We start from the raw sequence: 17,249 nt of genomic DNA, 5'->3' as shown, positions 1-17,249 counted from the left end.
CACATTTGGTTTGTTTGATGGTGGTCACCCTAGTCTCAAGCAATGATGATATTCCGCGCCAAACAGAACAACTAGTTCCGGTCCCTGCACTTTGCTTTGTGTTTTTCCCGCCAGTACTCCGCTTTGGTAACGCCTTTTTTGTGACGTACCTCGTCACAACGGCTTGTGGACCAATAAGCGGGACGGAAAAGTCTCCAAGGGCGGGGTCTGACTCCAGCGCGAGGCAGGGATAGAGGTTTTGCCGCGAAAGTTATTGCGCGTGTGTTAGGGGAACACATTGTTGATTCTGACCGACACAATATTAGCAAAACTTACGACTTCACATCACTTTTTGAAGTGATATCTTATTGATCGTTTATTACAAGGAGTTCACTCCAGAACATTTGCAAGATGTCGGGATTCGATGATCCAGGAGTTTATTATAGTGACAGTTTCGGAGGAGGAGAAGGCATAGGCGATGAGGGGGTCGTGAAACGCAGCCAGATCAAAAAGAAGTTTCGTGAGTTCTTGAGACAATTTAGAGTCGGCACCGATCGAACTGGATTCACCTACAAATACAGGTATTGTGATATCAGATGTGTTTGCTTGCATCCTGGTGATGATGCTTTTTTTGCACAATGTCTAACTACAGTTTCCCTGTACTAATCGTTGCATATTATATATTTATATCATTATTACATCCACGTATCCATTTTCCTTCATCCACATTAAATTTGATGTAGATTTATCTCCGAGTTATACGCGATTTGCATCGTTATTCTGAGTGACTCAGTAGAACCGATTTGGAACATGTTTTGTGTGACGGAATCGTTTTTGAGTCGGTTCAGTGATCAGAACTGTTCGAAAGAATCAAATGAATGATTTCCGTACGCTACTGTCTATTTACTGTGCGAATCGTTGCATATTATGTCATTACTATATCCACTTAATCTTTTTCTATTCATCCATATTGAACTTGTAGATTTAGCTTTGAGTTATGCGCGATTTGAATCGTTCCTCTGAGTGACGGATTTGGGACGTGTTTTGTATGACGGAATCATTTGAGTCGGTTCAGTGATCAGAACTGTCTGAAGAATCAAATCTATTCAAATGAATGATTCCCTAACGTTACTTTGCATATTCCCTAATAAAGTGAACTGTATACATAAAATTTACATTTTTAAGCTAGGTTTATCATATTTTTTTGATGCTTTACTCCACTGTTAAATATATTTTCCCCTCAGAGATGAGCTCAAGAGGCACTATACTTTGGGAGAGTACTGGATTGAGGTGGAGATGGAGGATTTGGCCAGTTTTGATGAAGATCTGTCAGACTGTCTTTTCAAACTTCCTACTGAGAATTTGCCTTTGGTAAGGACAGAATTACAACAATTACTTTTCACATAAATATTGGAAATGTTGCTTCAGTTGGATTTTTTTGTACCATACAATATGAAGCAATTATATTTTTATTAAATATTTAATAGAAATTTAAACTACAACAACTAATTAATAATTAGCTATTTACATATTTAATGTGTTTCTCTAGTTTCAGTTTATTATTAAATGTAACTGAAATGATTGTGTTTGACTTTCTGGGATGCTGTATTATATTTATGAAATGCAAGTCCTATTTGAACATTGTTGTTTATAAGATTTTACATTTAATAATGTTGCTGTGTGAATTGACAGTTGGAGGAGGCGGCGCAGGAAGTGGCTGATGAGGTCACTCGTCCACGGCCACCGGGAGAAGAAACCGTTCAGGACATACAGGTCATGCTGAAGAGCGACGCCCACCCGTCCTCCATCCGCAGTCTGAAAGTGAGAAAATAATCTTGACAGTTAAAAATGGAAATGGATGGATAGCTGAGTATTTGTTTACTCGTAATTTGTGCCTTTGAAACTATTAACGTTGTGGGGTTTTTTCTACTCGTGTCCATCTTTTGCAGTCCGAACAGGTGTCACGTCTCGTGAAGATTCCGGGTATAATCATATCCTCCACGGCTGTGAGGGCCAAAGCCACCAAAGTGTGTCTTCAGTGCCGCGGATGCAGAGCGGTCATCAGTAACATTCCTCTGCCACCTGGCCTGCAGGGTTACGCTCTGCCCCGCAAGTGCAACACGTGAGTACTTGCCAAATACTCAGTTTAGTTTTAACTTAATGCGATTTAGTTAAAACTAGCACTAACTTGTCTGTACAACATATCATTTTTGGTCTACATATAATTTTGAATATGGTGAGACAAATTTATATCAGTACAGACTTTAAAGTTTCATAAGATGGCCTTGCACAATTATTTGGTTACACTTTATTTTAGTGTCCTTGTTACAGTGCAATTATACATCTAATACTTAGTATGTATTAGTATCTAATACTAATATTAACTATGTGTATGTGTACTCTTTAGATTTAGTGTTAGTTGCATATAAAATGTATAATTATTAAGTTATTTTAAAGACTCTTAAACATGTATTATTAGAGCTGCATGATTCATCGTTAAAAGACACCCTCCTGATTTTACTCCTAAATGACAACGATTTGATTGTTTATTAAGCCTTTGACAAGTATGATCACAGCGAGCATTCAAATCTGATCCAGAGATTGCAGCTGTCACATAAATGTGTGAAACAGCTTCACAAAACTTTTCAACACACAGTATCAGTATGTGATGCAATAATTCAAATGATCACAGAAGTACTGGGATTAAAGTTTATAGTACTGATATTAACACTGATGCCTGCGGAACGAAAGTGATCAAAATAGAGCAAATTACATTTTGACATCGACTTGATGCTTCAAATAAAGATTGTATCAATCACATCATTACACCAGTAGGTGGCGACAAGTGACTGGTAAAAAAAGTATTGTCACAGATGATAAAGTTGTCAAAACAATCCTAAAATTCAAAACTAAAATTCATGCCAGGCCAGTAGTTGGCGATGTCACTTTGTAAAGAAACACTAAGCGGCAATAGACTTCACTGTTTTCGCAAATTTGTGTTTTGTAGTTTACACGGAGACGAGAGCGGTATCATTTTCAAAAACGTGCACTTTGAAACCTTTTTGTGGCGTTTTCAGGCCCACAAAACAACGTTTTTAGTTGAAAATGGTGTTGTGTAAACAGCGCCTTAAATTAAACGTGCACTTAAATCGCGCTGCTTGAGATGAGGCGGTTACAGCGATCTGTCACATTTAAAGATCTTCGAAACAGTATTTGTTTGAATTTTGTGATAAAACTGACAGAATTTGGGAGCTGACACTTTATCAAGTACATAGATTTAGTTTTTTTTGGATGCACTAAATAATGAGTATCGCATCAATTAACTGATGATAGCAACTGGGGAGGGTAACGATTAATCGACGATCAATTAATTGTCAATAATACATAATCGATTAATCAGGGTCATGTGTGTGCGTGCTGCTCAACCGCAAAATATGTAAAGCAGACACGAGTGTGCCGGACCATCTTACAGCTGGAGTTACACCTTCATATTGACTATAAGTTTGCGTGTAAATGTAAGTTGTAATATTGTTTATTTTGTAATATTGTTTATTTTGTGTAGGTAGGCCTATCTCATATAGGCTGCATTTGGTTAAGAATTAATGCGGTAGTGAAGCGTTCCGTGATCATCAGCTTCAGCACATGCAGCTCCAACAGCAATGCACAACTAATAACTATGATTGGGACTGTCATATTACATAATGTTATGTATTATGACAGTCTCAAGTAATAGTCATTATTACGATTGTGCATTGCTGTTGGAGCTGCATGTTCATTATAAAAAGAACAAAATTGTAATAAACATTGTGAATAATTTGGGTTTAGTCGTCGTGTTTCATCTGGTTGCTCCAGGAAGAGCATGTGCACGACATGTCGCCCATTTTGAATATGAATATCACGTAACTTAGTTCAAGTTCACTTGTACATTTGCGTCATTTTGTGCAGATAAAATTTGTAAAATTGTTTATTTTGTATATATCTGATTAATCTTGTTTCTTTTAGTTAAATAACGCACTAGCAAAGTGCTTCAGTGTACCTGTGTTTATTCAGTGCTTCAGGGCACACAGCTCACACAGCAATGCACGACTAATAATAACTATGATTGGGACTGTAATATTACATAACATTAATGAGAACACTATTGTAATGAATCGTTGTGAATTCATTGGGTTTAGTTGCCGTGTTTAGTGCATTGTTCCAGGAAGAACATTCTGAATACCACACATCTGAGGCGGCGTTGGTGACACGTTGTATCAGTTGTTATTTGATAATGAAGTAATTTAATTAAATTATCAATCACATCAGCCCTTTATGTAGACTAAAACACTTCTCAATCATTTGGTGAGGAACATGGCTTTTTGAGCAGCATTTGACACCCTGTCATGCTGTTTCTATAAGCCAATGCAGTAGACACACATTGCAATATTAAGGCTAACGATTAATTGATCGTTAATTGAAACAACGATCGATCATGGGAATGTGTAAATTGACATCCCTATTATCAACCTAGCCCTACTAGGTAGAGAATAGGCATGTTTTTATATCAATTTCCTGTCTTATTTGCCCTGCAGCGAGCAGGCGGGCCGTGTCAAGTGCCCTGTGGATCCGTATTTCATCATTCCTGACCGGTGCGTGTGTGTGGATTTCCAAACTCAGCGCCTGCAGGAAGCTCCTGATGCTGTTCCTCACGGAGAGATGCCACGACACATGCAGCTCTACTGCGACAGGTGGATGCACACGCCGACTGCTTTGTATTGTCATGTTGTTGCTTTTTTGTCTGCAGTGTGTCTAATTCATGACTTTTACCTCCCAGGTACTTGTGTGACCGTGTAGTGCCAGGCAACAGAGTAACCGTCATGGGCATCTACTCCATCAAGAAGGTGGCTCAAACCAAAGCCAAAGGTCGTGATAAGGGAGCCGGTGTGGGCATCCGAGCAGCGTACCTGCGTGTGGTCGGCATTGACGTGGATACTGAAGGAGCAGGTGAGCATGTGCAAAATATTATTGGAAAACGTTTGTGTTGGGTTGAAAATGGCATCTCTCGTGACCTTCTCACTGTCTTTCAGGCCGTGGAGCCACTGGTTCAGTCTCCCCTCAGGAGGAAGAGGAATTGAGGGCTCTGGCTTCCTCTCCCTCTGTCTACGACTCCCTTGCTCGCTCTCTCGCCCCATCCATCTACGGAAGCGACGACCTGAAGAAGGCCATAGCGTGCCTTCTGTTTGGAGGCTCCAGGAAGAGGTGAGACAACACAGAAACTGCCTCTTAACATTGAGTTTTTTTCGCCACCTTTCTAATTTGCTCAAAATGGCTTTTAGGTTGCCTGATGGTCTAACGCGCAGAGGTGATATAAACTTGTTGATGTTGGGAGATCCAGGCACAGCCAAGTCTCAGTTGCTGAAGTTTGTGGAGAGATGTTCTCCCATTGGGGTAAGATGATAAAGAGGGACCATCATTTACTCGCCCTCATCTCGTTTGTTTGGCTTTCTTTATACGTGGAACAAAAGGAAGGTGTTTTTTTTTTTTTTTTTTTTTTTTTTTTTTTTAAAGAATGTTCATGCAGCTCTTTGCAATATTGTAAAAGATTAGTGGCCACTGAATTATTTATATTAATGTATTTCTATTAAAAGATATCTGATATGTGCAGTATATTGAATAATGTATTAATGCATTCATGTGTATGTGTAAATACATATATTTTATATTTAATAGGCATTATATAGCACTAATATATGATAATGCTTTATTAATGTTACATTTTATGACCTATTTTAATAGGTCATATATTTAATAATATTTGACATGCAGGATGTTATAAAATATGTGTGTATGTATATGTTTATAAACGCGCACACATGTATATTTATGTATGTGTGCTAAGTTAAATTTAATATATCATGCATTATATATTATTACCATCGTAAATCTATTGATACAATTATTATTTAATTATAATAAATAAATAATTATGAATGTGCAAGTAATCAGTATTCATTGCTCTTTCAGTCATATAAATGTTTCCTGCAATGGAGAATTATGACATCCAGTATATTTTATAATCTATTATAATGCTTCTATATAATGTTAAATATAAATATATTTAAAATGGAATGCATTATATTACCATTTCAATTGTAATAAAATTAATTATATAATAATATGCATGTGCAAGTAATCATCTTCATTTCCCTTACAGTTAAATTAATGGGTTTTTTTTATGCTTTGCTCCTCTCTTGTAAGTCTCTTTGAATAAAAGCGTCTGCTAAATGCATGAATGAAAATGTTTCTTGTAATTAAGAATCTGCATTAAAATATCTGTCTCTGTCTGTTAGGTCTACACCTCTGGTAAGGGCAGCAGTGCTGCTGGTTTGACAGCCTCAGTTCTTCGAGACCCCCACACTCGTGGTTTCATCATGGAGGGAGGTGCCATGGTGCTGGCGGATGGTGGAGTGGTCTGCATTGATGAGTTTGACAAGGTTGGACTTCTTCTAAGCAGTCTGGATTTTCTGAACTTGCATGTGTTCATGCAGTCTTATGAAATGCTTTGAGCTAAACAATTATGTTTTTCTTTTCAAAAGATGAGAGAGGATGACAGAGTCGCCATTCATGAGGCCATGGAGCAGCAGACCATCTCTATTGCAAAGGTACCAGCTGTTTTTCACTGCATTGTAATGATCAATGGAAATCCACTATTTCTTCAGCTTACCATCTCATCCAACAGACAGACTTCTCAATTTCTTTGTGTTTTCACCCAAAGGCTGGCATCACCACCACTCTGAACTCCCGTTGCTCTGTATTGGCTGCCGCCAACTCGGTGTTCGGCCGATGGGATGATACAAAGGGAGAGGACAACATTGACTTCATGCCCACCATTCTGTCTCGATTCGACATGATCTTCATCATCAAAGATCATCACGACCATCAGAGAGACATGGTGGGTAACAGGGGTGTGAGATCTCGCAAGATCTGTATCATGCATGAAGAAAAATTTGGTCTCTATTTGCACTTTGAATATTGTGGTAGTACTTTGATTATGGTTGCACTTGCTGTTTGCACTTAATATCTATGATCAATTTGTGTAGTTCAGTTATGAGGTCAAAAGTTGTAGAGGTTCATAAATTGTGCAGTTTTAAGGTCTGAAGAGACAATCATACAGGAGAGAAGCCAGTCAGTTAAGATTTTGTATTTTACTGCGTATGATAATTCATACTCAAAGTAGAACTGAAATGACATTCATTACAAGATGAGTTAAAACATTTCAAATGCATCTGCAGACTTTTTTTCTAGTTGTGTGTTTCGTCATTGGGGATTTCTTAAAAATACTGTGTTAAAAATCTTGTCTCATTCTCGTGAACCCAATCTTGTCTCGTGAGCTAAGTGTCTTGTCACACCAGTGTGTACACAAAACAATTGCTGCTAGTTTGTTGAAGAGAAGTTTAAATGATTTTACATCGTTTTACAGTTTAAATGATTTCATGTGAGCTAATGCACACACGCCTGTGTTTTTATTTAGACTTTGGCCCGGCATGTGATGAACGTTCACCTGAGCGCTCAGACGCAGACGGAGGGTGTCGAGGGAGAGATTCCTCTGGCCATGCTGAAGAAATATGTCGCCTACTCAAGAGTGTAAGTCTATAAACGCAATGTGAAACATCATTCATTAGTAGCTGTTTCCATCCACCTATTTTTATGGGATTTTGTGATATCGATTAAAAAAACACTGGATGGAAATGCCAAGATGCGCATTAAAAACATATGCACTCAATTGTGGCAGATAATTTAAGACATGCGTATAAACTACAATGGAAACCCATTTATGGAATAAATCCCTCGATGCACAACAAAGAACACGTACCTCAACAGAGGATGTGAATGGCTAACTGGACCAACCAGTGGATCAGTTTCATTGCACAGCATCTCAAATGTTTGTTTTATCATAAAAAAATGCCAAAGTCTGTCATGAAAATTACAACAAATATAATGACCTCCCAGAGGTGTAAAAATGCATTGTCAACTCTCAAACAGGAAATGTGGACCCCGCCTGTCTGCGGCTGCCGCAGAGAAACTGAAGAACAAATACGTGCTAATGAGAAGCGGAGCAAGGGAACACGAGAGAGAGATCGACAGGCGTGCGTCTATCCCCATCACTGTCAGGTAACAACTGAATTCAGCAATATTGGACTTGTTTTTACTCATTTTATTCCTTAAAATGAATATTTATATACACGAGCACAGTGGCATACAGTAAATTTCAGATACTGAATTTGAAAGGATTCAGTATCCAGTGAATGCAGTACCACTTATTTCAATCATAGCACTTTTCTAGCAGTTTTTATTAACTGGGTGATCATTTGTCATCCTGCAGGCAGCTTGAGGCCGTGGTACGCATTGCGGAATCTCTCGCTAAGATGAAGCTGCAGCCCATCGCTGGAGAGGAAGAGGTGGACGAGGCTCTAAGACTCTTCCAGGTGTCCACGCTAGACGCGGCTCTGTCCGGCAGTCTCTCCGGTAAGTGTGTTGGTCTCTAAATCAGAGAATAGACTGTAATATTACATATCACAGTAGATTCCCATGGAGGGGTAGGACTTCTCCTAAAATAGATGAAGTAATCAATTTAATAATTGAACAATAATATAGAAATAATCTACATTATAAATAAATATTGATATAAATCACATCAAATTTGTAGACCTTGTTTAAGTAGTCATTTAAAGTTGTAGTTAAATGTAACGGAGTTCTCTTCCGCTGCTTATTGCGCTTAAACACACAAAAGAATGTCAAAATGCCGGTCTTGGGGAGTATTCACATGAACAGTGTTGCGTTTTAAGAGAACGTAGTTGAGAATGAAAACACATGTGTAACAGTTTAATGGATCTGTGCATCAGGTCTTAAAGTGAAAGCAGCCTAATATACCTACTGCCAAATTATAGGACTCCGGCAGAAATCCTGTTCATGGATGTGATTATTAACGTTACTGTAGTATGAAGCAGAAGCAGGAACGTTTGTTAATAAGAAGAGTGCAACACAAGCCTTGCGAGCAGCGGGACCTTTATTATGGCATAGTCGCTGGCGGGACTTTTATTATGCCACAGTTGCCTGCGCCATTTCCGCTTTTCCGGCCATGAGTATGAGGTAACGCAGCTCTGTTTATCATATTAGATACATCTGAGTGTGTTGAAAATTATGACGTTACTATTACGTTAAGCTGCTATGACACTCGTTGCACACTGCAGTGAGAGTAAAGCGTTTCTGCAAAATAAAACAGAGGGTAACACAGATAGGATGCCATCGAAAGGGCAACTCCCTTGCATGTCCCGGTTCCTTGGTTAAAAGAGCAATTTTCTCACGATTTACAAATATTTGGGAACATTTGTGACATTGTAAGTACTCAACTGAACAAAATATATAACACTGGCCTAGTGGTTTTTGGATATTTCACTGAAAAAATGGTACATAGTGCACCTATAATGGCTGGAAATACAATTAATAAACACCACTGTAATATTCAGCCTATTATATCTGATGTGCCGAAGACTCAAATCATTCTCACAGTTGACAAAACATCAACTATGTTGGCCAGATAAATGACCATGAGTAGGGCTGGGCGATATGGCTGAAAACTGTATCACGATATAAGGGTTTCTTATCGGTCGATATCGATAATTATTGATATGTTTTATGACTTATTTAAAATAAGGACCAGGAGAAAAATATTTTACATTTTAAACATTTTTATTTTAAAGTGAACCTTCCTCTGATTATAATCCCCTCAGTGATAAAGGCAGAAATGTCAACACAACCATGGAAAACACTCAAACAATTAAAATATAAACAAGTCTAAAATTTCAAATATCTCTTAACATAAAGGTGCAGTGCCTCCATTATTTCTTTGTAACTTTTACCGTTTAGATGTTTTGTCATAAGGCAGTGACTGATGCAGAGTACCTCTACATGTCGTTTCAAAGGCTGAATCCGAAATCCCTTATACCCTAAATAGGGCACTATTTGAGGGGACAGCCATTTGTAGTGGTGTCCGAAACCATAGTGGATGTTATTGAGTGCACACATTCTATCCCACTTTCAACCGCGATAACGAGTGTACACAGCCGATGTACTCACAGCGGCTGTCCGAATCATAGACAGTAAAAGGTCCGAATTCGCTCACTCGTTTTCATTCACTCCTTCAAGTGAACTGTGCAGTGGACTAAAGTAGGGAATAGTGATTGAGGGTTTAGGGGGTGATATCGACTTCAACCAAAGTCAAGAATAGCGCAACGGCGAGCGTATCGAGTATAAACACGTCCCCAAACGAACGAGGCGCACGCACGCTGTCAGCGGAGGCTCGCGCTACGGAGCCAGACAAAAGTATAACAAGGCTGGTAAAAAAAGTTTGTGGTATTACCAGTCTTGGTGGGGACGACAGTCTTGCAGACGACATTGGTCTGACTACAGTCACTTATACAAGCCAAAAAACTGGCATACTGGTGAGCTGACTTGTTTTCCTGTTTTATTTACAATTCCCTCGCTCGCTGCGGCAATCATTTTCCACTTATCACTCCACGCCGGTTCTGTTTCCTGAAGAATGAATCCAACACGAGACAACGATATGGCGCAAGCAGACTTAATACAGTTACATGATTGGCTGTTAGCCTGTCACTCCCTACGTTGCTTGGTTACCAGAGAGCGAGTGCCTTTGTTCATGCAACCAAACTTGCTTCGCAACCTCTGGTTTCTTCCGACGAAGAAAAATAATTATTGAACGTTTTATCGAACGCATTTTTTATTGATATCGATGACGTGTCTATCGCGATACATATCGTTATCGTTTTATCGCCCAGCCCTAACCATGAGCCATGTTTACAACAGTGGCTGGTTTTCTGACTTGGTGAACATTTTAGGTACAAATTCCAGACCTTTATTGAGCCCCTGCACTTTCTAGCCCTATAAATGTTGCTGGAGAGAGTCTGATGTATGCTGTATGTCTGTAGGTGTGGAAGGATTTACCACTCAGGAGGATCAGGAGATGATCTCTCGCATAGAAAAACAGCTGAAGAGACGCTTCGCCATCGGCTCCCAGGTGTCTGAACACAGCATCATACAGGATTTCACCAAACAGGTGAGTTGAAGCTCCTGGAGTTGGCCACATTCTGCCAGGCTTCTCACATCACTATTCTTCACTGTCAATGGGTAATTACATCGTCAAACAAACCTCTCCTCTGCTTCTCTGAACAGAAATACCCAGAACACGCCATTCACAAGGTCCTTCATCTGATGATGAGGAGGGGTGAACTGCAGCACCGCATGCAGAGGAAGGTTCTTTACAGGGTCAAGTAGAGGGATGTTGTGTGTTTGCTTCACACATAATTCTGTCTGCAGAACCTGCCATCTAAACACAGATTTGCAGGCTGAAGCCACCGCAGAAATACAATTCAGATTTATTGTACATAGATGTCTGGACACTCTGTTGCTGGAGAAATGTCCTGTTTATCGATCTCGCTGTTTGCTGAGAAATTATTCTCATGTTGCTCTGTCAAAGCTTGGTGTGATTCCAATGCTACAGTAGCAACACTATGCTTTACTGTCTTCATGTGGTTTTTCAATGAAAAAGAATGCGTCGTCACAAATCTTATGTCTCTTGTTGTGTCAAACCTAAAGATATGACTTTTGTATGGAAACATAATAAAGCAATTTAAATTAACATTTTTGTCCGTTTTATTTAGCAAATAAGACACACCAGTATTGTATTTTTTTATATGACATTTTATTGCATTTTTCAAGAATACATAATTGCATATTTAGATAAAAATGCCAGCCGAACTTAGCCCCGCCCACAACATTTGAGGTCGGGCAGTTTGGTCTGGACTTGATCCGTTGTGGAGCAACTATGCCCGAACAGGAGCTGTTTGGAAATCAAATTGTCAGGGCGGACTTCATATACACGATGATGGACAGATGATCAACAGTAACGTAATCACGTCACCAAAGAGCGCTTGGGTTGAATTTGTTCTAATTCTAAACCGAGAACTTGTTCGGATATGCTTTCACCTTTACTATTTCTCTTGAAAATGATGATCGTGTTGGTAAGTACTGTGTATCCTTACATTATTTTTTACAACACCGGCAAAGATCGTTTACACATCTTCTACTTCCAGCGTGCATGCAGTTGAGTTCTGTTGATGCGTAGCTCTGATTGGTTGTAGGTCTATCCAATTGAGTGCAGAGGCATTTTCTTTCCTGATTCGGTTGAAACGCGCCCCATAAATCACAGCCCAATGGAGCAGTATCAGACTCATATTCTGACTAGAATTGAGTATGACAATGTAAGGCTAAAAAAAAATATGCATTGAATGCACTATGAATCATTTGGAATGAAATCCTCTGCCAAATGTATGAATGTAAATGAAGAAAAGCTGTTAAATATTTTAAGGGAAAATGTAACCTTTTAAATGTATTTCTAAAACTATTTGGGGAAAAATTACTTTATGTGGATTACGTGAAAATTATTTATTACTGAGTGCATGTTTTATATCCATGATTAGTGTTGGTTAAATATTAGCCTGTAGATTTGAACGTGGTAAGATATTATACACAGACGAGTATAAAATGTTCGGAATCAAAAAGCATAAACTCCCATTCCAACAGTTGCCAAAGTGATTCCCACACCTAATGCAAACTGGAGCATTGGAGAGTTGGAGAAGGTTTTTGACTGAGGTTTGGATGCTGCGTCATTTCCTTTTTCACCTAAATAAACAAAAGCAAGATGGTAACATTTTCTTATGTGTTTACAATTTCTAAGCAATCTTTTTTAACTTCTTTTTGTGACACTCACTTGAAGCTTCCTCTGTGATGCTCAGCATTTTCTGAAGATCATCAAAAACCTGTTTGAAATGACATACAAACATTGCATCAACTTTTAAAGTCTCCCATCTTCTTTTTCAACCTTATTTTCTTGTAAGAATGTCTAGACTTTGAATTACTTTTGGATCTATACTGTGTTCTTTTATATCTATAGTTCCGTCTGTCCATTCACCCATCCATTGATTATCGTTCTATATCATCCATCCATCATTGTTCCAGATCCATCTATCATCCATCCATCATTGTTCTATATCCATATATCACCCATCCATCATTGTTCTATATCCATATATCATCTATCCATCATTGTTCCAGATCCATCTATCACCCATCCATCATTGTTCCAGATCCATCTATCATCCATCCATCATTGTTCCAGATCCATCTATCATCCATCCATCATTGTTCTATATCCATATATCATCCATCCATCATTGTTCCAGATCCATCTATCACCCATCCATCATTGTTCCAGATCCATCTATCATCCATCCATCATTGTTCCAGATCCATCTATCATCCATCCATCATTGTTCTATATCCATATATCATCCATCCATCATTGTTCCAGATCCATCTATCATCCATCCATCATTGTTCTATATCCATATATCATCTATCCATCATTGTTCTATATCCATCTATCATCCATCCATCATCGTTATATTCTATATCCATTTATTATCCATCCATCCAACCATCTATCATCGTTCTACACACATCCATCCACCCATTTATCCATTTATCGTTCTATATCCATCCATCTACCTCATTCTCTCTCCATCCATTCATCATCCATTTATCATCCATCCATCTATTATCGTTCTTCATCCATCCATCCATTCATCCATCCTCGGTCTATCTCCATCTACCATCATTCTATATCCATCCATCAATCATCGTTCTATTGTTATATATCTATCCACCCATCCTCATTCTATTCTATCTCCATCCATCCACCCATTCATCCATCCTTGTTTTATCTCCATATATCTATCATTGTTCTATTTCCATTCTCGTTCGATCTCCATCCATCCATCGATTATTGGTCTACATCCATCCATCTATGGACCATCATTCTATTACCATCCATCCTCATTCTATCGCCATCCATCCTGCTATCTTGACTTGACTTTGACTTTCATTAGCCCCTTGGGGAAATTTTGTTGCAATTTGTTTCAACGTGTATACACAAAACAAACAATACACATAAAACAATAAAACAGCCCCACCCCTCCAGACACACCCACATACACACTTCATCACCACTGAGACCCGCTCAGTTGACACAACAAAATGCACACACACACAAAAAAGACATCTCTTTCTTCCATTTAAGCATTTAACTGCTTGTGGCAGCAAATATTTTTTTTCCCTTTATAAAAAAAAACAAAAAACAGACTGATTCTAAATCTCCGACCTGATGGTAGTCTCTCAAACTCATTAAACAGAGGATGCCTATTATCTAATAGAAATTCATGGCTTTACTGAGACATCTTGTTTGGTATATTTGTTCTAAACCTGTCAGAGAGATGCCAGTTAACTTTCTTCCAGTACTTAAAACTTTTCCATCTATCATCATTCTATTGTTCTATATCCATCCATCCATCTATTATCACTCTATTGCTTTATAGCCATCATCCATCCATCATTGTTTTTTTGTTCTATATCAATCTATCGATTATCATTCTACATCCATCCATCCAGACAGACCAAAGCTGCATTAATTTGATCAAAAATACAATAAAAACTAATATTGTGAAATATTATTATTGTCAATATTATTAAAATAACACTTTTCTATTTCATATATTAGAAGATATCGGTGCTCACCTCAATGTTGAACTCAAAAGCTCTGGTTGCCTCATCCAGCACTTCCTGTCTCTGCTGCTCTGTGAACTCAATGCTGTTCATTCTGCTCCTGTACAGCTGCTTGAATCTGTTGGGGCTCGTCACTCCAGGAAACGAGAAGAATACAATTCCCTTGCTGCCGCTCAGTCCCAAGGATTTCTGGGTAATTTTGCCCAGCACTTGGCCTCCTGACAGGTCGCCGAGATAGCGTGTATAGGCATGTGCCACCAGAAGATCCGGACTGTTCTCGCCAATCTAAAGGGAACAGAGAGCACTGAGTTAGAATGAGAATCGCTGGAACGCAAGTGCATTGAATGCTAAAATTTCACATCCTCATGAATTCCGCTTAAAGAGACGATTCACAGACTCGCCTCTCTCAGTCTCTGTGTGTATCTGTGTGTGGCGGCAGGCACTGCTATTCTCTTCCTCCATTGGGGTCCAAAGAAGTGCTCCAGGTCCAGCTCCAGAGACTCCAGTCTGGCCAGCTCCTGGGGGAAGTAGATGGGCTGAACGGCAGGATGGTTGGCGTTCCTGTCCAGCTCCTCCTCTAGCGCTTGGTAGATCTCATACAGAGAACACAGCAGAAGCTGGAAACGCATGAAGAGTAACTTGCAATTATTACACTATACAGATGAAGATAGATGTTAGTACACTCTTAGTAGAAAAGGTTCTATAGAGACTATAAAACATGATTGCAGCAGGTATAAAGGAATTCCTGTTTTACCCACAGGGAGTTTAAATCTCTGGCCTGAGGGAAGCAGTTGAAATTCAGTACACAATTGGTGGGTAACATCGGAAAGGACTAACTGGCCCTTCCTACTCATCCTATGTTCATAAATGTGTGTTATATAGTCCTTAAGTCGGTCCCCACTATCTTGCTGCACATTGTAACTGTACTACTCAACTTGCTCCTACTCCTTACATTAAGATTGCCATACCAACAAATAGTGGAAAAACTTGAGACAGATTCAGTAAAACATTTTCATAAAAAAGGCATCCATGTTAAAAACATACTTTATCACTAGGAAAAAAAATGAAATAACCTGTTAAACATGAAAGTATTGTGCAATCGTTTAAGACATTTCTCCTTATATCATCTTTTAAACTTAATATGTCGCATAATTCATACATTTACATTTATAGCCTTCAATTTGCACATTGTAAAATAACATTCGGCAAAGTGGATTTTGATTTTTTTCAGTAAAGTATAGGAAGTAAAAAGGGGCAGGCGTAAGGATTTGAGAGAGTTTGACAAGGGCCAAATTGTGATGGCTAGACGACTGGGTCAGAGCATCTCCAAAACTGCAGCTCTTGTTGTGTGTTCCCCGGTCTACAGTGGTCAGTATCTATCAAAAGCGGTCAAAGGAAGGAACAGTGGTGAACCGGCCACAGGGTCATGGGGTCATTCAGGGTCATTATTAAATTTTAATTTAATAAATCAATTAATCAAAGACATGTTTGACTGATTGATCGATTATCAAAATAGTTAATTACAGCAGGCACAACACATGGTATTATCATGTTACTTTGATATATACCATATAGTCTTGAATGATTACTAAATTCATGTTCCATGGAATTTATAAAGTAATCTAAGGTATTTAAAAATACCCTGTTTTATCATGGTACACGTCTTAAAAACCACACTGCTATGTTAAATGCCCAAAAAACTTTTTAGCAGCACTTTCATGGTAATTTTTTGTTTATATTGTAAGCTTTTAGATTGTTTTAAAATACAATACCTCATATTTTCCTAAAACAATTTATTTGAAACCCCTTTTGTTATATATAAGAGTTTATCTATTTGTTTACATGTTATAGTCACCATTATTTGCTTTCATCCTGATTTTGGAATGTATGATGTTAGTTTGTATCGCTTTACCTTGTACTGTGTTTGCGTGATCTGTCCTTTCTGGTAGTTGAGCATCAGTTGTGTGTTCTCAGCTCTCACGTGACTGTCTTTGGTGGCTGTTTTTATCTGCTCAGATAGATCACTGTGGAGAAAACATTAGTCACTCATTGATTTATACATGCTTTTGCACAGTAGTGTATATCTAGCACTGTAACAGTAGTCTATATTATCTATCACATTTGCAATTGCTGTAGTTTCCTACTTTTGCTATGATTTACTTCAGGCTTAAATGCTGTTCTCATAATCATTATTGGAATTAATGTGTTTCATTCAATGATTATTGGCTGAATCAACAAAAAAACATTTTTTTTACCTGCCAGTGCCAGTGATTTTCATGGATTCCATCCTTAAAACAACAAATATTTGTTATCAAATGTCACAATGTCCACTGTAACAGATTTAAATAAAGTTTTGCCATCATACTTGCGGCGGTGTCGATGTCCTTATGTGTTTCTTGATGTGTCTCTCGTCTTTCAAAGAAATCTCAGTGTGATCTCCCTAACTGCGCCACTTTATTTTTATACGTTTTCCTTCCCATCTGAGTCACTAGATTTAGCAAAAAGGAAGTGAAAATGCCGAGGTAGTTCCACATTTTTACTAACCATGACTGGACTTTTTTTTGACTGAGAAATCTCAAAGGTTTCTCATGACA

General features: G+C 38.5%; 2 protein-coding genes across 3 annotated transcripts; one reads left to right on the top strand and one right to left on the bottom strand.

Annotated features, from left to right (window-relative positions):
* The first annotated feature begins 233 nt into the window (after positions 1 to 233).
* mcm5 (minichromosome maintenance complex component 5) lies at positions 234 to 11,673 on the top strand. The gene is made up of 16 exons (XM_079819891.1): positions 234 to 560; positions 1,224 to 1,350; positions 1,672 to 1,800; positions 1,929 to 2,101; positions 4,551 to 4,706; positions 4,793 to 4,962; positions 5,046 to 5,217; positions 5,295 to 5,406; positions 6,309 to 6,452; positions 6,555 to 6,620; positions 6,734 to 6,910; positions 7,490 to 7,602; positions 8,002 to 8,130; positions 8,342 to 8,484; positions 10,965 to 11,092; positions 11,209 to 11,673. Exons 1-16 carry the CDS (start codon positions 391 to 393, stop codon positions 11,308 to 11,310), a joined length of 2,211 nt encoding a protein of 736 aa, XP_079676017.1. The 5' UTR covers positions 234 to 390; the 3' UTR covers positions 11,311 to 11,673.
* A 54-nt stretch (positions 11,674 to 11,727) lies between these two features.
* Positions 11,728 to 17,159, bottom strand: hmox1a (heme oxygenase 1a). Of its 2 annotated transcripts, XM_079819869.1 has the most exons (8): positions 17,021 to 17,159; positions 16,911 to 16,943; positions 16,568 to 16,679; positions 15,057 to 15,272; positions 14,668 to 14,940; positions 12,806 to 12,854; positions 12,638 to 12,717; positions 11,728 to 12,276 (listed from the first exon to the last, which is right to left on the bottom strand). In XM_079819869.1, exons 2-8 carry the CDS (start codon positions 16,940 to 16,942, stop codon positions 12,079 to 12,081), a joined length of 960 nt encoding a protein of 319 aa, XP_079675995.1. In that variant the 5' UTR covers position 16,943; positions 17,021 to 17,159; the 3' UTR covers positions 11,728 to 12,078. The 2 variants fall into 2 exon arrangements, with proteins under 2 accessions (XP_079675995.1, XP_079675996.1); XM_079819870.1 differs by lacking the exon at positions 11,728 to 12,276 and having other exon boundaries at positions 12,451 to 12,717; positions 17,021 to 17,128.
* Positions 17,160 to 17,249: the final 90 nt, after the last annotated feature.

The sequence above is a fragment of the Gobio gobio genome (genome assembly GCF_949357685.1).
Source record: "Gobio gobio genome assembly, chromosome: 1".
NCBI lineage: Eukaryota > Metazoa > Chordata > Actinopteri > Cypriniformes > Gobionidae > Gobio > Gobio gobio.
Note: the sequence above shows the minus strand (reverse complement) of the source record. Positions and strands in the feature narration are given on the sequence as shown.